The following is a 24,595-nucleotide window of genomic DNA, read 5'->3' on the forward strand; positions in this document are numbered from 1 at the left end:
AAACAGTACATAGAAACCACATGCTGTTAGCCAAACGAGTGCGAGGAACTCTTGCCTGCATGATCATTTAACAACGAAGCATTTAAGCATGTTTGCCATGTGACCTTGGATGGTCCTTTTGAAGGCCACTGTAAAAAGGACGAGGGTCAACGTTGTTGGAAAATGTCTTGGTTCTGAGGTCTAGTTGAAAATATAATTCATTAGTGAATCCTATAGATCAACCTAAGACATATATGGGGTGGCACCACTGGCCAGGAAAATGTCTTGGTTCTGAGGTCTAGTTGAAAATATAATTCATCAGTGAATCCTATAGGTCAACCTAAGACATATATGGGGTGGTACCACTGGCCAGGACAGACAAGTATAGGTAGAGTAAGGGAAGTGTTGGTGTTGTTCATACAATGCTCCATAAACTCCACACACTTGCTGAATCGGTGTGCAGGTTGGCACCTCTGAAAGACTGGGTGTGGCACTGCCATGGGTTCATAACAAAGCATTAGCGCTCTCCAGGAAAGACCAAAAGTGGCATGCGACCTATGGCACAGGGGTTATTTCTGGCCCAGGACTTGCACCGTAGGCATCCCATGAGAGAGGGCGTCCTTCCGCAACTATTGCACATAGTGACAGGCATGTCTCTAGAAGGAGACGGGACGGCTTCATGCATTGGTGCTCTCCGTGTTGTACTGCATGCAACAGATGCAGGCATGATCACCTTTGCAAAGATGTGAGCAAGGACATGCCCAGCTGTTACAAGACATGCTTCCAAATATGTTTCAACCAGGTTAGGGCTCTCACTGACTCACGCAAGAGGGCCTTATTGGACATAAAGGTAGCAAGGGGACTTGTATGGACCCGCAAGGGGACTTGTATGGATACCCAGAAACAGACGACCCAGCGGACTGGTGGGCAGCCCCCTCAAAACTGGGCTGTATTGCTTGGCGATGACCCTAGAGAGAGGGGAACAATAGCAGGGCATGAACTTGCCACTGCATCACTTGTTGGGTGAGAACCGGCAGCAGGATTTACATTTCTACGATAAATGTTTCTCGATTGCAAGAACGTGATTCTTCAAATACGTTGGGTTCCATGTGATAATGTCCCCATGCAAAAATGGCGCCTTTTTTTGCGGCAACATTATCACTTGGGAGCGGGGACACCCACGCAATCCCCAATCCCATTTACCCCATATATCGTCCCCTTATATAATGTCACCTATGCCATTTCCCGGCGACTATATGTATGGCGACATTAAATACGGGGGTAACAATACCTGATACCATGCGTTGTGGGTTTCCGAGTCCCAGCAATAAAGGCAGGGATTACCTCACACCCCTCTTCCTCGTCCCAGTTCTTAGTATCATGAAGGTAATCTGCCTTTAAGAAGATAAGGACTGGGACGAGGAATAGTAGGACTAAGAGCAATGAGTATCACTGGCAAATAATCAGAACCTTATTCACGTTTCAATGTTATTTCATCCCTTTCCATTACTTGGTTGTTATTTCTGACACCATGTATTTGCTCAGACTATATTGTTGAAAAAATATGAACTATTTTACTATATCCTTGTAGATATAGGTTTATATATATATATCTCCTTCTGCCACGCTCTCATGGCACGTAGCGCCTCAAATAGTGGGCTGTAACTTTTACCCAGATTAGCAGTTCTCATATAGCCTGCATCAACGTGCTAGAATTCTAACCTCTGAACTGTGCAGTATGTTGCCCAGGGCTCTATGCGGCAGATGCTATCTTACTCGGGTTCTTTGCTGGTAGACAGGTTTGTTTCCACCCTCCCTCCACCCCCCACCGCCATGACTTCCAATCAGTTTCCAATACATCTGATGTAGTAGTGCGACTCCACATCATTTTCACTACCTCTGATGATTGAAGGTCATCAAGCAAGGATCACTCAAATGGATGGCACTGCACCTCTGCACTGCATGCAACCCTGCCACTTACCTTTAGTGCCTGGAAGACCTGCTTCACCTCTGAAGCCTTGAGGACCAGGCGAGCCTGTCAAGAGAAAGAAATCGGTACTTTAGAATGTGGTTTGATTGAAGACAATGTGTGAGGCATGATGGGGACTGCAACCTGTTCATATAAATATGTTTTGGACTATGACTCCCATGATCCCTCACCATTTACTATGGTGCCATTTGCTGATGAGAGTTGTAGTCCTAAAGCTCTGGAGAGGCCAGATGTTTTGGACTATGATTCCCATGATCCCTCACCATTGACTGTCCTGGCTGAGCGGGATGGGATTTGTAGTCCAAAATATCTGGAGAGTCCTGGTGTATGGATATCATGCGAAAGAAACCCATTTGATATGCCTGAATTAATTAACCATCTACGTTTGGAGTACCCAAACCATGGTAAAGGTACCTTCTACGCTTGGATCTCAACACACCTGTTCATGCTGGCCTCTTGTCCAGACTGAATTGCAAAATTGCCTTTGTCTTTGAGCATGAGAAGACCTCTTACGTGCCATCTCTGGGTGCTAACGTTGCCTGTTGGCAAGGTGGTGCTTGGCCATGGCAGGCGCAGGCCTTATCTGAAAGTACCTGGCATGATTGTTTTTATTGGCTGCCGGTGGGCACGTCTATACGTTTCAATGCACTTTTGTTGGTCATCCAAGTCAACCATAATGTCAAACAGCTTACCCGGCAATCCTTTAGGCTGTCCACACCCTCACCTCCCCCACCGTGGCATGATGGCTCAGCCTAAATTCTACATAAACCTATTGAAGTCAGCTGAGAACCACTTTACTCCCCCTAATAACACAAATAGAACATGCCCCCTTTTTTCTCATCAATACACAGGACAGGGAACAAGCAAACCATAGAAAATAGGACAGTACACAATTTTCTTCACCTGTAGCTGATCAATAAGGGTGTGCTGACCCCATAGCTAGAGCCACTAGCCAGCCAATAGGACCCCAACAATATGTGTGTGTCATATTTAAAGGAATGCTCTTTTTCTTAAGTCTAGTATGTCTGAAATATGTCTTGATGGAGAGCACATCTTGGCAAACACACTGATATTACTCTTGCTCCTACTGTGGTGGTTGCATTTAATAAGGTACGTTTATGGGTTCCTAATATGTGTTGTGCTCTGGCATTTCTTTCTAGGTTTCTCATAAAGACTCACTCTACAGTGCTCTTCAAGGCACATTTGAGAATGCAATTCTTTTATGCCTCTTCATCTCTGCCTCTTGAATCTCAACACTTGCAACATTGGATCACCACTTCATTTAGCAGACTATGAACCTGCTTGCTAGACATCTCTACAAATGTCTGAAAACCTGCACCCTGAAACGATGCACCTCATACAGACCATATATCCCTTGATGCCCTCACCTTTACCAGGGGGTATCTCCTCCCTCTGTTCCCACCACCCACAACTATCCAGGAGCCTTCAGTAGCTCCTAGCCTCCTCTCCAGGCCAAGCCACCCCACAATGTATATGTAATGCTGATAATGTCACAACCTTTATCCAAGCCCTCTAAATGTTCCTTACCTCCCTTTTGGTCCTCCCACCTTCCTGTGGCCTCTTTCATGTTCTTCCTATCCTCCAATGCACCGCTTGCAACATTCTCCCCAACTCTCCCCTGAGCTCAGACCATCCTTCTTGCATCGCCCTAAGATGGTTCAACCACAAAATCTTCAAATATGACTCCTCCTTCAACTTCACTGCACCTCCACATTCAACGCTCTGAACGTTACTTACAGGCCGGCTTGCTCAGACAGCTGTTGTTGGCGAACTGATCACAAGCTGTCAGCCACCGCTCAATCCTCATTAACTACCATTGCAAGAATAATCTTCCAAAGACTCATTCAGTAACCTTCTTATATTTAGGACTTTCCAATATGTTCACCATGGAGACAGTCCTTTCCCATGTCCATTCACTCTGGCCCATCAGAACCATCTTTCCTCCATACTCACGCACTTTCACCTCTCTGTCTCCTTCAGTATGGCTAGCCACAGCATCCTGCTGACAACCATGTCTTTCCATGCGTTCATGTGTACTGCATTCGTCCAGCCCTGTGCCCACCGTTAAGCCTGTGGGCATCACCCAGAACTCCAATCTGAGTACTCTACTCTTTTCTCTCAACAAACGTCCCATCGCCATCCCCATCTCTTTAGCTGTTCCTGCCACCTCTTTGCAGTTAGCACCCAAATGATAATGGAGGATAACACAGGGGCAATGTGCTGGTATTGGAAGCAAGGCCATGTAGAGCAACAGAGGTTCGAATCCCAGATCGCGCTTAGGAGCCGAACTCAGGTACGTTATAAAAAAATAATTTAAATAAATTAATGTATTGACTTCACCTAAAACTATCCTCCTCTCCCTCACTCCCCACTAGCTAACATCCTCCCCACTGCTTGTCCAGAAACATTGGGGTCACTTTGACAGCCTCGTTCATCGATGAACCTCCATAAACTGATTCCAATGAAGCCACGTGCAAAGGAATCGCCCTCCCTTCACAATATTTTCTCCTCTAAAAATCATGATCAGCGCCCTAGTACTCACTGGGCTTTTATTCTGCAAGAACCTCCATAGACGACACTTTTCCCCACCCTCATCCTCCATTGTGGCCAGTAGGCTTAATGGCCCAAGTGTACAGCACATGACCCAATACTAATTGCCTCGTCCCCGGATGCTCGGAGTCTATTTGATCTTGTGTTTAGGTTCTAGTTTGTCAATCCTGAGACCTGATCCCGGGTTCCACACTTGGGCAACATTATACGATTTTGCAGAAATGACTTCATCTTTCTGTTCCTCAGTACCCATATCCTCCAAAGGTGGTAGACGCGGTTATGAGACGCAATATAACGAATGGGAGATAAATATGTACAAGCTCATGTGAAATACGCGGGTCACAAGCTGAGGTTTTATAACATTATGAAGGGAAAGCAGCTCTTACCTGGAGGACCTTGTGGGCCTGCCAATCCCATGGAACCTGTAAGGAGGACGCAGGTGGACAATTACAAAATGACCTTACAAATAAGGCATTCTCGGCTTATGCCACTGTGTTCACAAGAAGAGACATTTGCATAGGGTGCACTGTTTCTGTGGCATCTGCATTGCAAAGTGGGCTATAGTGATAGCAATGATCAAAGACCAAAAATAGTTTGTTGAGGTGGTTCTCCAGCTGGGTCATCTTTTGACGAAATTAGGGAAATCCCTGACCATTTTTCATCATTATGAGTAATCTTTTCGTAATATTGCACACACCGCCTGGCAGAACAGAATTAGGGTGTTGCACAGGAGTTACAGATAACCACCATCAGTAAGATTGGGTGCACAGTGCTCAGAAACATTGTACCCACCCTACACACAATATTATGTCAGAGGAGATCAGCTAAATTGTGAGTTAACCCAGTAGTTAGACCCAGTCCAACATTGTGTCACCTCATGGAATTCACAGGCCCTACGCTTGCATTGGTTGGTGTGGCTTTTCCAACAATAGTGCTGCTGTTGAATGGCTATGTGTGGCCCATCTGCACGCAAGCCAGCTGTTGGATCATGTATTTCCGATGACAAAATAATGATGAGAGCACACGTGACAACATTCTACATTGTGATAAGAAAACCTGATGAAAGAATTGACCAAGAACTTTGAAGAAACTTAAATGAAAGATATTAAGTAGTTGACAAAGACGGATCCTGAAGCCAACAAACAATATCAAATACATAAAGAAGGGGCATTTGCATGGTGGCACCAACCAGAGGGTTACCCCTACAAAAGGACATTTAATAAACACTGTCAAGAATATTTCTGGGCAAGAGTCAGTCTGGAAGAAAACAGAACTATTGTAAAACAATAATTTGTTCAACCTTTCTCCCTCCTATTTTTTGGTGACTATGTTATTCGTGATCATATAATTCATTTGGACTATTGTATGTTGGAGAGACCTTATTTCTGGTGGGTAACTTATTTGACTTGATCATGTATTCACCCTAGAAGGGTTGTCCTTTTTCTAATATCTTTTTGTTATTGATATATTTTGAGCTGTCATAAAGGTGATAAGGTTTGGAAGAAGGCTGGGACTCTGTGGTAAGGAACCCGTTGATCAGCTCTGATAGACTTAGCGACAGCTGACTGTAGGGGGTTAATGCCAAGGGAATGTACATCTTTACGATCTCATGACCCTGGTTGTTCTTAACATTCCATGGTGATTGGTGGTAAATATCGGCATTGTTGGGATTGCCATCAGACCAGGGATCCTGGTATTAGCTGAGGGAGGCTGGAGCTGCCAATCAGGCAATAACATGCAAATGCTCTCCATGCATGGGTGAAGTGGATGGAAAAAGACAGAGCCGCTGCAGAGCTAGAGGGCTGGCAAGCACACAAGATTATGCATTTTCCATTCTGTGATTTGGGCCATAATTGGTTGAGGAGGGAAGTCCTAATTGAAGGTAGTTGGGTCTGGCAAGAGACATTCCATTTCACATTTGAACATTCCAGATGGCAAGCGTGTTTTGTGACATATTGACCCATTGTTTTTTTTTGTGACGTTCCAGAGTGCTGAACACTGGGTATATCTTTCAGGCCTGGGGAGATGTCCGGATACCCTTGCACCCATGAACATGTTGAGGCCTTCCTTATCAATTTTCTTCAACAATTCTTCTTCTACTCACCCTTGGGTCCCATTGCACCTGGAGCACCCACAGATCCTGGAAGGCCTGGATCTCCTCCAATACCTAACAAGTAAATATGGAAATGGAAATAATCACTCTGCGATATAGATCAGCCTTATGATAATCCCTAATATTCAAGGAGCACTGGTTACATTGAGAATAAATGTAGCCTTGGCACCTGCTCTGCACTCAGTCCCAGCCCCCTTCCTCAGTCCATGAGTGCGTATGTTATGTAAACGATAACTTGCATTTTTGACATTCACCATTACAGAATGTGTAGGGATAGCGACAACAGTACGTGAATGCATATTTGACCCTTTCTTGTCCAATTAATATCCCAGGTGACTAAGGAAAAGAACTCTCAAAGGCATAACCAAATGGTGTGATGGATGGTGCTGTTGCATGAATCCATGCGTTTTCAGCCAGTTGGCGCCATTGCAGAAGGGGACCAATCATATGCAAGTTAGTCTGGTGCTGCCAACAAAGGAAGCAGTCCCGCCCGCACTGCTAGGCCACATCCCCTCTGCACGGAAACACCAACAATCCCAGATATGTTTTGCCCTTCTTGGACCCCATTAGTGAGGTGCATCAAGCAAGGACCCACATCTTGCTATGCCCCCTGTAACCTAGGGAGACAAACTATAACAGCAAGCATTGGCAAAGCCAACAGTCTGGTGTTGAGTAGGTATAAGATAGGCATTTGCCAGGTACTGCCATAATGGTACTACTGGCAACAGCTGAAAAAAGATGCGAGTGCCTGAGCAAATGATGGCAGTGCCAGGCAAATACCTACTTAATACCTTTTTACAAACCAAAAGGGCTGTCTTTGACAATGCTTGTTTTTAACTGGATGTCAGCGCAATGAACATATGTGGGCCAACATACTGCTTATTCGTCAAGTGGTTGGAGGCACATGGTGAAAACATTTGAATTACACCAATAGCACATTTACAGCTGCAAATGAGCTGTTAATTCTAACTAGACTGCTTTGAAACAATACTGACAGGCCACATACAAACATGTTACTGCTTGATAGAGCTAGCTCAAAGAGAAACCATAAGGGAGTTTTCGGAGTGGGGGGGTAGGTAGTGGGTGAGAATGGCCATAGAGATTACATGGCCATGGACAGTCAATGGGTAAGTAAATAACTAAACAACACCCGCAAGCTCTGTGTCCCTCCTCATATTCCATCCCCCTCCTATCTGTACTCCAATGCAATAGTTTTGGTTTGTAGTAAAGCACCAACTAATAGGAAAAACTAAAAAAGAAGCAATTCTTAATTCACAGACTTCATGTCAACAACCTCACCTTTGTTTCAATAGTACTATAAAGGCACTCACTAAAGGAAACTCAAGAGTTTCTACATCCAGTATATAGATACAGTAACACATATAGCAAGTGCTAAAGAAAATGCATACTACGAGCCTACCAATAGGATAAGAGTTGAAGGCAAACAATATTCATTTTAGAAGAAAGCAATGGGGCCTGTTTTGGTCTCCAATTTCAATGGAGGTTACTATCTTCTGAATATCCAGCTGTGTCTTTATCCTCAGAGTGATCTAATGGGCAGATGTGTGTGACAGATCTTACCTTTCTCCCCTTTTTCTCCAAATCCTGGAGGTCCAGGCTCCCCGCGAGGTCCAGTCGGTCCTTCACGTCCTCTCTGACCCATTTGCCCCTCCAGCCCATGGTCACCTACAAATAAATAAACATGTTTCTGGGTGTGCCAATGTTATATGGCAAGCCTGTTGGTCATCCATTTGTTTAATATGGAATGTGTAACTGAAAGCTATATGGTGCTATGGACCTCGTTTTCGTTCAACTGTGTCTCTTTACCACGCATCTTTTACATTATCATAGAGAGGTTTCATGAGGTTGTGTAGGCAATGGTGAGGTACATAATCACCTGCAGTTAGAGAGGTTTCATGAGGCTGTCTAAGCAATGGTGAGCTACATTATCACCTGCAGTTAGAGAGGTTTCATGAGGTTGTGTAGGCAATGGTGAGCTACATTATCACCTGCAGTTGGAGAGGTTTCACGAGGTTGTGTAGGCAATGGTGAGCTACATTATCACCTGCAGTTGTAGAAGTTTCATGCGGTTGTGTAGGCAATGGTAAGCTAAATTATCACCTGCAGGTGGAGAGGTTTCATGAAGTTGTGAAGGCAATGGTGAGCTAAATTATCACCTGCAGATGGAGAGGTTTCATGAGGTTGTGCAGGCAATGGTGAGCTACATTATCACATAGATAGAGAGGTTTCATGAGGTTGTGTAGGCAATGGTGAGCTACATTTTCACCTGCAGTTAGAGAGGTTTCACGAGGTTATGTGGGCACTGGTGGCTACATTGTCACCTGTAGTTGGAGAGGTTTCATGAGGTTGTTTAGGCAATGGTGAGCTACATTATCACCAGCAATTAGAGAGGTTTCATGAGGTTGTGTAGGCAATGGTGAGCTACATTTTCACCTGCAGTTAGAGAGGTTTCATGAGGTTGTCTAGGCAATGGTGAGCTACATTATCACCTGCAGTTAGAGAGGTTTCATGAGGCTGTCTAAGCAATGGTGAGCTACATTATCACCTGCAGTTAGAGAGGTTTCATGAGGTTGTGTAGGCAATGGTGAGCTACATTATCACCTGCAGTTGGAGAGGTTTCACGAGGTTGTGTAGGCAATGGTGAGCTACATTATCACCTGCAGTTGTAGAGGTTTCATGCGGTTGTGTAGGCAATGGTAAGCTAAATTATCACCTGCAGGTGGAGAGGTTTCATGAAGCTGTGAAGGCAATGGTGAGCTAAATTATCACCTGCAGATGGAGAGGTTTCATGAGGTTGTGCAGGCAATGGTGAGCTACATTATCACATAGATAGAGAGGTTTCATGAGGTTGTGTAGGCAATGGTGAGCTACATTTTCACCTGCGGTTAGAGAGGTTTCACGAGGTTATGTGGGCACTGGTGGCTACATTGTCACCTGTAGTTGGAGAGGTTTCATGAGGTTGTTTAGGCAATGGTGAGCTACATTATCACCAGCAATTAGAGAGGTTTCATGAGGTTGTGTAGGCAATGGTGAGCTACATTTTCACCTGCAGTTAGAGAGGTTTCATGAGGTTGTCTAGGCAATGGTGAGCTACATTATCACCTGCAGTTAGAGAGGTGTCATGAGGTTGTGTAGGCAATGGTGAGCTACATTATCACCTGCAGTTGGAGAGGTTTCATGAGGTTGTTGTGTAGGCAATGGTGAGCTACAATATCCCTTGCAGTTGGAGACGTTTCATGAGGTTGTGTAGGCAATGGTGAGCTACATAATCACCTGCATTTGGAGAGGTTTCACGCGGTTGTGTAGGCAATGGTAAGCTAAATTATCACCTGCAGTTGGAGAGGTTTCATGAGGTTGTGCAGGCAATGGTGAGCTACATTTTCACCTGCAGTTGGAGAGATTTCATGAGGTTGTGTAGGAAATGGTGGGCTACATTATCACCTGCAGTCGGAGAGGTTTCATTAGGTTGTTTAGGTAATGGTGAGCTACATTATCACCTGCAGTTACAGAGGTTTCATGAGGTTGTGTAGGCAATGGTGAGCTACATTTGCACCTGCAGTTAGAGAGGTTTCATGGGGTTGTGTAGGCAATGGTGAGCTACATTATCACCTGCAGATAGAGAGGTTTCATGAGGGTGTGTAGGCAATGGTGAGTTACATTATCACCTGCAGATAGAGAGGTTTCATGAGGGTGTGTAGGCAATGGTAAGCATGTTCAAGCAGGGAGGAATGAGCTAGAGTACAGCTTGCGTCATACTTCCAACCTGCAGGTTCATGGTGAAGCCCCCCTGTACCGCTTCTGCCCACTTCACTTGACTGGGCGTGCACTGTTATCAACTCTACCACCTGGTGCAGACGATACGTTTACAGCAAGTGTACGCAAAGTTACTACGTCCTCCTGCCACCCTGCAAGAGATATATACAGGCAATGGGTCGGTTCGGAGACCCCTGTGATAGAATGTTTCACCAGTGCTGCAAGGGTGTCCATTACACTCCTGAATACCTTTGAAATGCCTATCATAACACAACCAAACAAGATTAAAGTAGGGGTCTGAGTGTTTAGTTCAATCAATGCATGGGCATATAGTATGTATTGTGTGAGCATTATTGGTACGGAGCCATACACACCTGTGCTTCCTTTCTGTCCCTTCGGTCCTTCTGGTCCTGTGTGCCCAATGAGACCTGGTGGCCCTGTAGTGATAAAGACAGAGTTAATGAGTCAGTCTGAGCCCTGTCGGTAAAGTTCTAAATGAGCCATTGCAAGCAATGAGGAGAGCAGCGTTCCAATGATCCGGTGCACGTCTCAAACGAAACATCTAGTTCATGCATGTCTGGAATAGACATAATGGGGCGGCTAAATTAAAAATAAATGAAGGCCTTTACCCTAGCCACCGATATAACAAGGAACCATTGTAAGATTGCCGTGCATGACCTATACGTGGGGCTTAATAGACAGTGGTTAGGATCCTGACATGGTGACGTTTATTAGCCCATTGAGTCCACAAATGATGTCCTCTCAGCCAATCAGAATGCTTAGAATGCAGTCAATAACTATGAGTATTTACCCAATTCTAAACATTCTGGCTTCGGCAGCAGCCTGAAAAGTAGCAGGCAACGATCTCCCTTATCTTTGAAAAAAAGATATCTTCACACAGTGAAAATCAGTTTCCTTGAGGCATATCCAACATATTTTGGAATTCCACAAAAGACAAATGGCGAAACATTTACCAGCAAAAAGAAAAGATGTCAAATGTGGAAACAAAAAGTCACTGAGCAAACAATGTTATGTAATTTTACCGCCAAATGCTAGTGGCCTTACTGACCTTGGATGGGGTCATTATCACATGGGATAATTGTCCTTCTTCAATTTATGACCCCAGGCTTTTTATTTTCATTGGGCTGTAACTTGCAGGCAGCTATCCCATGATAAAGACCTTTCCTGTGGGCTGTAAGGCCTACATTTTATCCCTCTGCTGTTGCCATGGAAGTGGAATTAATAAAAAAAGTAAATAAGGAGTCTCCACTCATTATGGCGCAGTGTTTGCTCCATAGACATATTTTTGTATTTACTCTGACATGTTTCCGTTTTGTCGAATTTCAGACTTTCTTCAGGAGGCAGCTGTTTTATGGTACCACAGATCTTGAGGACCAATTTATGATTCATAAAAAAGATTTCTCCCGTGGAAAGTCAGACATAAAACATGACATAATTGGCTCTATGTTGTTTAAAAAACTTTCTTTTGAAAGTCTCCAGTTCGGTGGACTAGTTTTGCTCAACCTTAATTTGTTGGTAAGGGGGCTCCCACGATGTCCCACCTCCCTACCCTACCCTATGTCCTCACCCATGCACACCCCAGCCTCACCTCCCTACTCCTAAGTACACATATGTATATGCATATGCATGTACATCGGTGTATGACCAAACTGCAGACTTTGAAAAGAAAGTGTTCTAATCAATGGGATACTGACAGAATCACATCAGATCATCCATAAAAAAGACAAATTAAGTCAGGTTTGGTATGGGTGTTGGCGTACAGTGCCCAACTCTCGATAAATATCATGCTTGTTCAATTGAAACACCAAGCAGAATGTATATTTGGAGTAGGAAAGGTGTACAACAGGTTTACAGCAGTTATTGCTATTTTTAATATATTTTGCCACTAATGTCATTATTCATTTTTAGCATAAAGTAGAGACCACTATCTGCGACAGCATGAAGTGTGCATCAAGACCTTGACGTAAAGCAGACAACGGAAGCGCAATACTCTGGGTTGTACATCATTGCACCCAGTAAGTCAACAATACTTGTCACTCACTGCATCACATCCAACTCTCTCTTCCAAAATACCTTCCTTCTCGAGCCCTTCGCTCAGATACCTCAAACTCTCTGAGGGTCAGACACTTCTCCAGGAAGAGAGTGGGGGTAGATCTCTCACCTCTGCAGGTGCCTCCCTTTGAAATGGCCTCCCTGCCACTCTCAAACTTGAGCCGGACCACCTGAAGTTGTGGAAGCAGCTCAAGACCTTCCTTTTCTCCTCTGGTCTCTCTCTCTCTCTTTCTCTCTCTCTCTCTCTCCTCTCTCCCTCTTTCTCTATCTCTCTCTCTCTCTCCCCCGCACCCCTGCTGACCTACCTGTCTGCTGCACCGACAGGTTGCTTGGCTACCCTCAGAGTCTACTGGGTACCAGGCTCCTCCATGATCAGTCTCCCCGGCACTACCTCCGGGCCTACCGTGCACTTAGAGGTTCTATGTCATTTCATCAACGGGTGCAATTTCGATGTTTTTTACAAGCATGTTTTACTGAAAAAACTAATTGAAATTGATTTATTTTGATTTTTGGGGGTTCCCGCCCAAGACCCCCATCCTCTATTGTGTTTACCGATTCCCGACCCCCCACGCCTTATATATACTTATCCAACCCCCTATATATTTCTATGAGTTTTTTTTCGATAAAATGTACTTGTAAAAAACATTGAAATTGCATAGGTCGATGAAAGAACGTTATACCCACTTAGGGGCTGTAACTTTAACTCCACAGTGCCCTGCCTCCTTGCACTTACTCAGAGCAATGCTGCCCTGATTGCACACTTCCCCCTTCCCTCTCCCTGGCACTTCCCCCTCCTCCCTTCCCCCTGCACTTTACGTCATCACACTTGCACAATCTGAATGACACAAAGCCTAGTAAGATCGTTTGTCTTGTCCACCCTCTGTCTTCTCTCCCTTGTCTTGTAGCGCCTAGAAACACTTGTGTACAGATGCGTTATAAATGACGTGCCAAATCATATCATAGAACATGAGTGTTACTCGATGGCCCCGCCTGGTGACTTTTACTTTTCATAAACGCTGTGTCAAGCTCTTCCACTTTGACCAAATTAGTTGGCTACTGGGATTTACATACCTGGAGCACCGGGAAGTCCCCGATCACCTGTTGAAGGAGAAAAGAAGGCATCAGGGTGGAGCATTTAATTTGTGAGCTATCTGGCAAGATTATTCAAGTATACCAGGTGTAAATTCGTCCCTGCTGGGATTGCTCGAGTTGTGCAGCTGGCTAGCACATGGCAGATATATGGATCACTGACATTTATTAGCAAGATTGCATGGCAGAAGTGTGGAGGGCACATAGATGCCTGGCAGACCTATGGACCGTGCTCAGGTAGTGTGACCCAAATAAATGATGTACATGGAGACAACTCTCACATCTTGGCACCTGGTCGCCTGGCACAACTGGGCTTCGCTCTCACATAGTGCTAGCTAGATGCATGGCAGGTATAGGGAGAGCCGTCAGACGTGATACTCGGGTGGTGGTCGCAGGCTGCCCACAGCTTGTCTGGGACATTGTGTCCAATGGCAAGTACACTTCTGCCTTCCCTGGAAAGTGGAATCCACTGAAATGGCTCGAAGGGGAAATCCCAAGAGGGCATAGTTTATGGTTCAGCTATGGGTCAAAGGTCAGAAGGTCAAGCTCTGGATAACAAATCTATCAAATAATAATAGTTATGTTGTTATATGATGCTTGCTACCACAGTGTTGACATGTCGAGCTCTTAATCATTGTTAACCAATTTAAAGGGAATGTGTTTGGCACTTAAAGTATCACCCTTATAAGGAGGGGTCAGCCCTGCTGGGATTCGAACCTGTGACATGCAGGGTGATCAGTGATGACGTCAGCAAGCTCTTACCCCCATGAGATATTTCCTACATAGGGCCAGATCCAAATTACCAGGGGATTTCGGAACCAACCCCGTAAAGAATTAGCAGCACCATTGACTTGAATGCATTTTTATCATTCAGCGGGCATCTGTTTGATCAAGGGATACTGCCCCACCAGCCAGGAATGCCATGCATGTCCTCCAAACGATTGTGAACACATTGCATAGAGCAAGTCTTTTCTACCCTGATTGGACAACTACTATCCTTTTACTTTTGGAGTTAATGGTGCCAGAAACTAGTAATACAACCCATCTCCTCTAGGGCCAGCTATGGGCAGTGCCAGGTGTGCTGGCATGGGCAGTACAATGGTGTTCATGCCTTATCCTAATCAACCATTGGTTGCAGGCTTCTCCAGAAGATTACATGCTCTCTGTATGTGGAGGAGAGCATAGGTCTTGATTCCTGTATAGTACTGCTCTGCGCCCTCGAAGGGTCCAGGTACGGCCGTCCCAAGATCCGTGGTAGGTTGATGCACGAAGGCCATGGCAAGAGGAGAGACCTGCCACAGCACCAGTTATGTCTGAACACATTCAGGCCTTTGCCTATCCCCATGCACTAAGGACCAGACCAGAGCTTTCAGATCTAGTCTTACCTTTCATACCTTCCATGCCCATATCACCTGGAGCAAGAGAAAAAAAGAGATTGTTGATTTTAGCACCAATGCTTTCCTGTTAGATTCTGTTTTACAATTCATTTTACCTTGGCAGATCATTTTGCCTTGATGAAGCTTTGGGACGTTGCTGAAACATGAGGTGTGCCTGCATCCCTTTGTACAACCATAGAAAGCATAGTTTTTTGTACTCTGCTGCTATGAAGATATTTTGGAATGTTCTCAACCCCGCCTGCACCGCCCCCACCCTCCCCAAGTACAGCACTATACTTTCCTGCTGGATGTATGGCTCTGCTCGCAGAGCACTGGGTAGTGACAGATTTCAGTCATACAGCAGCTGTGCTTCTAGCACCATTTATTATCTGGCCTCATTAAGCATTGCATTGAATCACTTCCCACTCCTTCATATGTGATGTCATTATTCCAGCATCCATACACACACAGCAATAACAAATATGCTTAAGAGTAAAATAATAGAAGCGAAACATGCTCACCTTTCGGCCCTGGTTGCCCTCTTTCACCCATGAAGTTCGCTGCATTGGAAAGAAGGGTAAAGAGTTAGTGAGCATTATCCTTATAAAACTGCAGTGTAGATGTAATGCAATAGATTCTGGCAGGAATACAAAGCCTACAGTCACTGCAATGTTTCCATCACTCCCGGGGTCATAACCAGCGCTGGTGATTGGGCCGGCTCTCACCAGAACTGAGATCCAGCACCAGATGTGTATCTGGATCTCAGGATCTGGCCAGAGTCAGCGCTAGGGGGGTTGGAATAAATAATAAAATAAAGAAAGCGCCAGCGACCAAACTGCAACTTCTTCTGGTGACCCAGTGCAAGGGGTCACCAGAGGAAGTTACAGTCCTCAGCTGCGTTTCCGGTATTTATTTATTTATACAATGTTTGTCGGATACATGGACCTGGATTATTTATTTATTCATGCAATGTTTGTTGGATACCTGTATCCGACAAACATTGCATAAATAAATAGCCCTATTAACATTGAAGCTATCACACACGATCCAGTCACCCAACTGCTTTCAGAGGAGAGCTGCAGGAGCTGTGCCGAGTGTGGTTCAAGTAAAAGGGAACGTTGCTTATTGTGAACAGAAATCACTCTGTTTGAATAGTACCCAAAGGGGAGTGTTTAAAAAATAAAATTGGATGAAAATTGTGCATTTTAAAGAATATTTACTCAGCAACACTGGTCAAAACTATTATCTAAGATAGTAAAGTAACTCATCACAAGTGCCATGGAACTGGTTTAAAGTGGAATTGATATAGTTTGGAAAAGAAGCAGCATGAAAGAAATTGCGCCGTTTTAAACTATTATTTTGGACATTTCCTTGGATCAGAGGTCAACTGCCAGCTCCGCCCCCCTAAACCCTGCATCCCCAAACTCCACCCACCAATTATTTTCCATTTTCACCACTGCCCATAACAATAGCTATTCAAGGATTCTAAAGCTGTGTCGAGGCCAGAAGCCAAGGACTTTAAGAAAAGTTACGAAACTCCGAGGTTACTTGGCATGTCTTTATTATGAAGAGTGGACGGTGTTCTTCATTCTGTATAATACACAATTCCCCCATCCAATCAAAAACATGTTTGCTGTTCTATCGAATTGGGGTGATTTTCCTGTGGCACAAAGGTCCGCGACGGAAATGACCGCATGAGAAATGAACGGCATACGTAAAAGTTCATCCATTTCTCATGCGGACATTCCCTTTAAAAGAACCCCAAAACCTAACCCCCGCAGCCTTTGCGAGTCTTTTTTTTTTACCGACCATAGCAAAAAAAACAATTCCACAAAAAAGTTCGAATTTATTGTGGTATGTTTTTTAGGTCTTTTGGTGAGGTCGGGACTTTGGATTCGGTCATCTCCCTCCATTCTAAAATACGCCGCCATGCCATGATATTAAGACCTATGTTACATTTTAGGTAGTGTTGTAACGTGGCGAGCCATAGGGATCGTGCTGAGTCACATGCGTGTGTGCACGTGACCCGCACTAATAAAGATGCTGAGTGGTCTCCCGCTCGGCAGTTCTAAACCAAGCCAGTGTCTGACTGGTCATTGCCGCGACGAGCGACTCCTCAACAATGGGCCATGCGCCCGCCCTGCATGGCAGGGCATGGGGACGGAGACCCCAGCCCCCTAACAGGTAATATGATACGATTGGTTATTTATAGCGCGCTTAATACCCAGAGGTTTCTAAGCGCTGCCCTAGGGATCGAACCTGTGGTGCTTCGTGTCGTCTTGCTTCCAAGGCGAGCACATTACCCCATAGCTATCCTCCCAAGACTTGGCACTGGGGAATATCGTCATGTTTACAATTTAGCACATGAAACGATGGCGATCATATGCACATTCTAGTCATCTATGTAATATGCTATTGAGTAAATTCCTCGCATGGACACTGACAAATCAATATGCCACGTGAGGCCTAAAATACCAAGTGACCAGAGAGGAAATAAAGGGCAGGAAGCAGTGCAGTAAATGGGAAGTAACTGGAGAAAAAGAGTGTCACGGAGGAAAAGGAAACGAAGACTTGCAGCGAGTTATTAACTGCAAGAGTAATCAAATAAGCACTGTAAGGTATGGAATGCAGCAAGCAGAGGCATTATGCAGAATAAGGTATTCTGACATGGAAATACTTATGGCTGAATACGGCTCATGGAATCCATTTAGCTGGCTCCTGTGACATCAAAGGACGCGCTTGCTTGTGGCAGCAGGCATGCCCCTTCTGCCATCGTTCTGCGACTTCCAGTGGGGTTCGTGACATTAACAGCCACACTGAGGGTACCACATGTTTCCATTCTGACTACCCTGGCGGCTGTCCCCAGTATTCCCCAAACATCCAATAAGGCACCTGGCATGTTTGATTGTGTAGTTGGAATGGCAAGAAGACATTCCTGGAGTTAAAGGCGGTGCTGCAAACAAGGGTTCACACGTCTGGTACCAAAAGGATCCTTTTACTTGTCATCCCATGCAAGGGAGTTAAAAGTGCACAAATATGTTAAAAAATTGGTTAACATACCTTTAGACTTCAATGTTTAGGGAAGTCTGATTTTTTGAAGACACTGGTGCAGATTGTACCACGTGTACAGTTTGGATCCTGGCCGTATGACTTCCAGGAAGGCAGGAGTAGACAGCCAAGCCAAGCTACAGCAGGAAAACAGCACAACCCAACTGACAGTCTTTCCTGGGATCATTGTGAAAAAATGCATAGCAGGCAACCTGCAGTGCTGATGGAGCCTCACAAGATGGCGTCAATGGCAGAGGTGCCTTTCTCATAACATGGGCCATCGGGTACTTCTCGCGACCCACCCGGCAAGATATATAACACGCCGTTTTAGCCCACCTCGGCTAAATAACTGAGGCCCCACTTCCTTTTCCTGCCTGCGCCTCCCTACTGAGGTAGCAGGTGGGGCGGGGGTTCGGCCCCTTCACCCTGTTATGCCTTGGCACTTCAAACCCCTTTGGGGGCGGCTCCATGTGCAATCCCACGTGACATAGCTCTGACCTCTATGCAATCACGGTGAGTAGTGTAGAGGCTTGCAACATTTCACCCTAGTCAATATACTGGCGAAAATGAGGAACCCGAGCAAAATGGACCAAACCAAAAAAGAAACAGCGCTTCAGAGCCTCCTTTGAGCGTAACTGACTTTAGGGATAGCGCTGTGATAGCGAAAAGAAACTCTGAAAAAGAGCAAAACTCCCTTATAATGAAAAAGACTCAGAAATACTGAACACTGAAACTGTTCCCATACTCTGTACATGGATGTTGGAAGGTACTTGTTAAGTTGGGAATGTGGGAGGCTAGTGGGATATTGGGGAACCCCATCCATTATGGGCAAAAAGTACAGATAAAAGAGCAAAACGGGATCGTGGAAAAAAGTATTTGCTGTCCCCCCCCCCTAGAGCTGATTTTCCTACATAGGCCCTCATCGTGCACTGTGCAGAAGTGGAAGCAACATGGTTTGCACCTTCGCACTTCGCTTCCCCACAGCCGTCTATTCCCCCCCCCCCGGATGCCTGGTTCTTGCTTCATTGTGTTCGGATGTCTGGAGTTACGGCGGGTATGCAGAGACACCACCACCGCAGCAGCAGGTTCTGCGTACCGGATAATCCTGACGAACATCATGATTGTGCAATATTGCCGGGTACACACAGTGGCTCCACATGCTTGGCGCAACCCCGGGACAAGCATTTGCGAGGCCATTTGTTCTTGGGGTTGGTGGTATGGGCAGTGGGGCTGTGTCCCGGAGATGGTGGGGGAATGTGCCCCACTTGCAGGCTTTGAGGACAGCAGAGTGATCCTCGAGCAGGAATCCACAAGAAGGAATTCATGAGGGAAGCCTCCAGGATTACCGCCACCCGTGACTGTGGCAGCGATTGTGAATATCCCAGTGAATTCTTCTCTACGAGAAGCAATGAAATATACTCCTAATCGATATCAGAAATAATACCGGGACCATAGTATTGTTGAGACAAGGCGTCAGCCTCATTACGAGTTTGGTGGTATCTTGGCAGTAATACTACAGAAATTCCATAAAATGGTATTACCGTTACCTCCACTTGGTCCGGCAGTATTACCACCAGCGGTATTATCACTAGTGGTAATACCACCAATGTGGCTGTTTGTGGGTGGTAAGGCATAGGAGTTACCTCCAGCAGTGTGCTGGAGGTGTTTCCTCTGCCTTACCTCCACACCTGTACTTCAGCGGTGTGGTAATGCAGACATAATGATGTGGTAACTCCATTCACACTGCATCATCACAGTTTTTTACTACACTGCCAAACTCGTAATGAGGCCCAGAATGCATCAGGAGGGAAAGGGTGGGGTCATATGGATCTTCCATGTAAACTACACAGTGGTGGGAGGCTTCAGTGTGCAGACAGCCCACAACACCTTCTGCAGGATGACCAGATGAGATAAAAGGGAGTTTGGGCTGGAAAAGGGGACAACTAGCGATTCCGCCACAATCAGAAGTTTGTGCATTATTATACTGCAGCTGGAGGTGAACATTTGTAAAACAATGAAACATATAAAAAGTAGTCTCCAACTAAACAATTTACTTCAGAGATTTTTTTTTGGGATTTATGTGTTTTTACCGTTGTTTTTTTACTGCCGATTTTGTATAATGTTTTAAAAACTTATTACAGCTGTAAAATGTGGGATGAACCCCTACAGCTGTTATGACTTTCCCCATACTGAATATCTGCTGTTTCCCATTTAAATATTGTTGGTAAATGTCACCACAATGAATATTATGTACTGAAAAACATGTTTGGTGAGTATTTAGTAACAAAACCACTGGGTACTATTTTTTGAATATTACGGATTCAATATATTGGCTTACGATATTTCTACATTTTCAATTCCTGGCTCTAGGTTTGTTGTCAGCCACTTGTATGCACTACCCATTAGATCAGCGGTCTTCACATGTTGTTCTGCCGAGCCCCCGCTTGCATAGAAATATTGCTGCTGAGCCCCACCAAGTGTCTTTCTGCTTATATTTTCTAATAAGATCATTCACTGGACTCCCGTTTGGAAAAGCCTCGTGGACACCCCTCGTGCCCCCCCCCCCGTAGGGTGGGTTCCATGTGCTAATATCCCTGCAAAAATATCGGGATACAAAAATATCGCCATATTTTTGCGCTGATTACCCCCGCAAGCCCTGCTCCCACAAATGATCCCCCAAAAAATGTCGCCTATGTTGAGACAGGCAGCCATATGTACGCCGATATTTTTGGTGGGAATATTTTGTAGGGATACCCTAGGGTGGCCAGCCCCACAGTTGGAAGACCACTGCATTAGGACCATATTTCCAGATATTTGGAACGGTCGCATGAACCTTTCTGTGACATGCCCGGTAAAGGCTGCGTTGGATTGGCTGCTTACCGCGCTCTCTGTCTGACATCATTTTCGTCTTCATGTACTGCCACATTCTGTCCTGAACTTGTTCGTTGAGTTCTCCGCCCACGGCTGTGTTCTGTAACGTGCCCGAGATGGTCTCAGAGGAGATGATGTTTTCTGTACCACCTATAGGGCCGTTGGCATAGGCCATTTGCCTACTGGCACTGCTCCTGGTTGTACCTTCCAAAGCTGCCACGCGTGATTTCAAGTCCTTCACATCTTCCACTGCAAGAGACAAAAAAAATGGTATTCATGTGGGGGAGCACGTGACCCAACATATCGACTGGTAATGGGTAAACCTAAAATTAGCATCAGAAATAGTTCTTTATTTCTAAAACCTTCCAATCATCTCGTGTAGGTTCAGTGATAGTGCAAGTGCAGTCCTTACTGTCCACTTAGTATTCTCTGGGTCAACGTTCAATTCTTCTCATTGACTTTCATTTTTACCAGTTAAACTTTGCTTGTATTTCATTGCAACTGTTCAATATAACTAGTCATCGGGACACCTGTTTCTGACAGTTGTTTAAATGTTTCTTTGCATGTACCTCTTTAAGACCTTGCAAGATACTGGGTCAAATTTGCAAAGATTTACTCTGCAGTATCTCCAGTGGTGCAAGGAGTATTGCAGAATGACACATACAGTCCTTTAGGAACGTATTTACTAAGATTTGCAGTGGAGCAAATCCAAACATGGTCTGTGTATCTTCCCCATTCTCAGAACAATGCCATATAGACCAGACGTTTGCGACTCGCACACTGATCTAGACCAGGGTTTTGTGGCCTTCGGCTCTCCAGATGTTTTGGGCTATGACTCCCATGGCTGCTTGCTATTGATCTAGACCAGGGGTTTGCAGCCTTTGGCTCTCCAGATGTTTCGGCTATGACTCCCATGGTCGCTCGCCATTGATCTAGACCAGTGGTTTGCAGCCTTTGGCTCTCCAGATGTTTTGGCTATGACTCCCATGGCCACTCGCCATTGATCTAGACCAGGGGTTTGCAGCCTTTGGCTTTCCAGATGTTTTGGGCTATGACTCCCATGGCCGCTCGCCATTGATCTAGACCAGGGGTTCGCAGGCTTTGGCTCGCCAGATATTTTGGGCTATGAATCCCATGGCCACTCACCATTGATCTAGACCAGGGGTTTGCAGCCTTCGGGTGTCCACATGTTTTGGTCTATGACTCCCATGGCTGCTTTCCATTGATCTAGACCATGGGTTTGCAGCCTTTGCCTCTCCAGATGTTTTGGGCTCTGACTCCCATGGGCGCTCGCCATTGATCTAGACCAGGGGTTTGCAGCCTTCGGGTGTCCAGATGTTTTGGGCTATGACTCCCATGGCTTCTTTCCATTGATCTAGACCAGGGGTTTGCAGCCTTTGCCTCTCCAGATGATTTGGGCTATGACTCTCAGGGTCGCTCGCTATTGACCTAGCTGCACTTGAGCAAAGCATAGTGAATTGTGTGTGTTCATGAGCACCTCTGAGGATGCATCCCCATATTTGCTATAGTGCAAGTATTGGAAAGTAGAGAATAATAAAGTGGGTTTATCTGACAGATTATTCAGGGAATTTCTAAGATACTGCAACAGAATAGTTTGTAAATCTGTCCCATTGATTTTAGACATAAGCCTTGTACCTGACCACACAAACTTTAAGGTCAACTTGTGCATGTTGCATGGTGTCACCTGTGTCTTAAACTAGACCATCTGTACCCTTGTGAAACATATTACTGCAACATTTTGAAGTTTGCATATTATTTTAAAGTTGTGCTTTGCTTACCTTCTAATGTTCCAGAATCCAGGGTAAATGTGTGTTTTGAATTCTATACACAGACCACTGTTGTAGTTAGGTTCTGTGTAGGTTCTCTGATCGGTTCTAGGTCATTTCATCGACAGGTGTAATTTCAATCGGTTTTTTCAGAGTATTTTTTACTGAAGAAACTCATCGAAATTGATTTATTTTTATTTTTTGGGGGGTTTCTTCCCTAAGCCGCCATGCCCTATTTTGTTTTACCTATTCCCGACCGGCCACCCCTTATATATACTTTTCCAAACCCCCCCTACCACCTATATATTTTCAATGAGTTTTTTTGGAAAAATGTACTCGGCGGGAAAAAAAAACATTGAAATTACACCCGTCGATGAAAGAACGTTATACGCTCCGTTGAACCACTACAGGATCTGTCAGGCTATGCCTGCAGAGCTGTTCGTCTGTACCTGAGGGCCACTTATTCAGTTTTGCAAGAAAACCACAAGCCATCCAAAAGCGTTGCTTGGCTGCCACACAGTGCATTACAAAGCAGAATTTGCAGGACTGAACCCAGCGGCATACCCCACACCATCATTACTGGGGATGAGTCTAACACCATCTTCTGCTCTGCTTAAGGCTGGCTCTTCATTCCTGTTCCCACCTTTGGCCCTCTACTGGTGAGACACATAAACTAGCAGTCTCTGGCATAACATATGCTGACCTGCCAATACCCGTGCCTTGTAATTTCCCTGTCACTTGTACTTTAAACCACTCTGTTTCTAATTTCAACAGTCCTGCCATCTAGTGGTGAAAGTGTGTGGTGATTGACACAGACGTCCATAGCTATTTATATATATATGGATGGATATTTAAAAAGTCATATAAGAATGCTAAACATGGTGGAATGTCCACTTGGGACCCATGGACTTTAATCTATACAATGTTCTGTAACAGGTTCAGGGCCAATCAAATTAGACCTGTACCTGTTGGGTTTGTGATCTCTTTTAATATCTTTAAAGAATCTTATGACAAAAATGCACAATACCTTTATACCTTTATGCCCAATGTAAGTGGGCCACTCACCTAAAGACAGGAGACCAAGGAGTAATCCGAGGAGCATCAGTGCCAACAGCAAACCCAGGAGCCATTTCCACCAAGTGCAGCAGTTGCCGCAGGCACCGCCGCAGCCCGCAGCACCGCCTCCGCCTTCATTGTAGCTTCCTTTTCCCCCACCTCCTCCTCCTCCCCCTGCCCAGCCTCCTCCTGCTGCCGCTTCGGTTTTCGAGTGGTCTCCTCGTATCTCTAGAGAGGAAAAGAGACACAGAAAAGATTGAATTGTTTGCATCTATGCGCATAGCTCAGATCCTTTTGTATGCCAGTGCTCTCCAAGTAGTGGTAATAATGAATAATCATGAAAGGAATTAGTTCCTGTGCATCCCTGAAGAAGATACAGTAGGCTGAAACATTCCAGCTGATATGTAAAGAGCTGATTTTGAAATCATGAACTCCAGTGTTCTAACTGTTTTACTCCACTGTTGTGTGCTTGTTTGATACACCTCTATTAAGGAAGTTAAATTAGGTTTGGGCCACAGGTCCCAGGAGTGTCTCTTCTGCTTGTGTGACTGCTGGAGAGCATATCTCGAAAATAGTTTTACTTCTGTGGAGTGGTTTTTGTTGGACAGTAACATGGGAATTTCTGTATATTCATTGGCATGATAAAAGAAAACCTGTATTCAAGAGGAAGAAGGTTTGTTAAACAATAGCCGGGATTTCTAATACCGCTTATGCCCCTTGGCAGATAAGGTACACTGATAACACTGAAACATGGAAAACTACCCTGGTTTTGTGATGTAGCATATCTCTTATTGTGAATTGCGTGTAAACCGTTTATCATTACAAGTTTTTATTCATGAAGGGCAGTTAACGCTGTTGTGTTACTAAA

At 45.0% G+C, this 24,595-nt stretch overlaps 1 protein-coding gene across 2 annotated transcripts in view; it reads right to left on the reverse strand.

Moving 5' to 3' along the window:
• The window catches only part of COL17A1 (collagen type XVII alpha 1 chain), a 200,275-nt gene that overhangs the window by 78,129 nt on the left and 97,551 nt on the right, over positions 1–24,595 (reverse strand). For both annotated transcript variants that reach the window (XM_069611740.1, XM_069611739.1), the window contains exons 17-26: positions 23,737–23,955; positions 20,894–21,133; positions 15,487–15,525; positions 14,975–15,001; positions 13,572–13,598; positions 10,802–10,864; positions 8,235–8,339; positions 6,645–6,707; positions 4,927–4,962; positions 1,961–2,014 (exon numbers count right to left, since the gene is read on the reverse strand). In XM_069611740.1, the coding sequence (XP_069467841.1) occupies positions 1,961–2,014; positions 4,927–4,962; positions 6,645–6,707; positions 8,235–8,339; positions 10,802–10,864; positions 13,572–13,598; positions 14,975–15,001; positions 15,487–15,525; positions 20,894–21,133; positions 23,737–23,955 (873 nt within the window). The remainder of the gene's footprint in view (positions 1–1,960; positions 2,015–4,926; positions 4,963–6,644; positions 6,708–8,234; positions 8,340–10,801; positions 10,865–13,571; positions 13,599–14,974; positions 15,002–15,486; positions 15,526–20,893; positions 21,134–23,736; positions 23,956–24,595) is intronic.

The sequence above is a fragment of the Ambystoma mexicanum genome, chromosome 8, assembly GCF_040938575.1.
Source record: "Ambystoma mexicanum isolate Mex_15411 chromosome 8, UKY_AmexF1_1, whole genome shotgun sequence".
Taxonomy (NCBI): Eukaryota; Metazoa; Chordata; class Amphibia; order Caudata; family Ambystomatidae; genus Ambystoma; species Ambystoma mexicanum.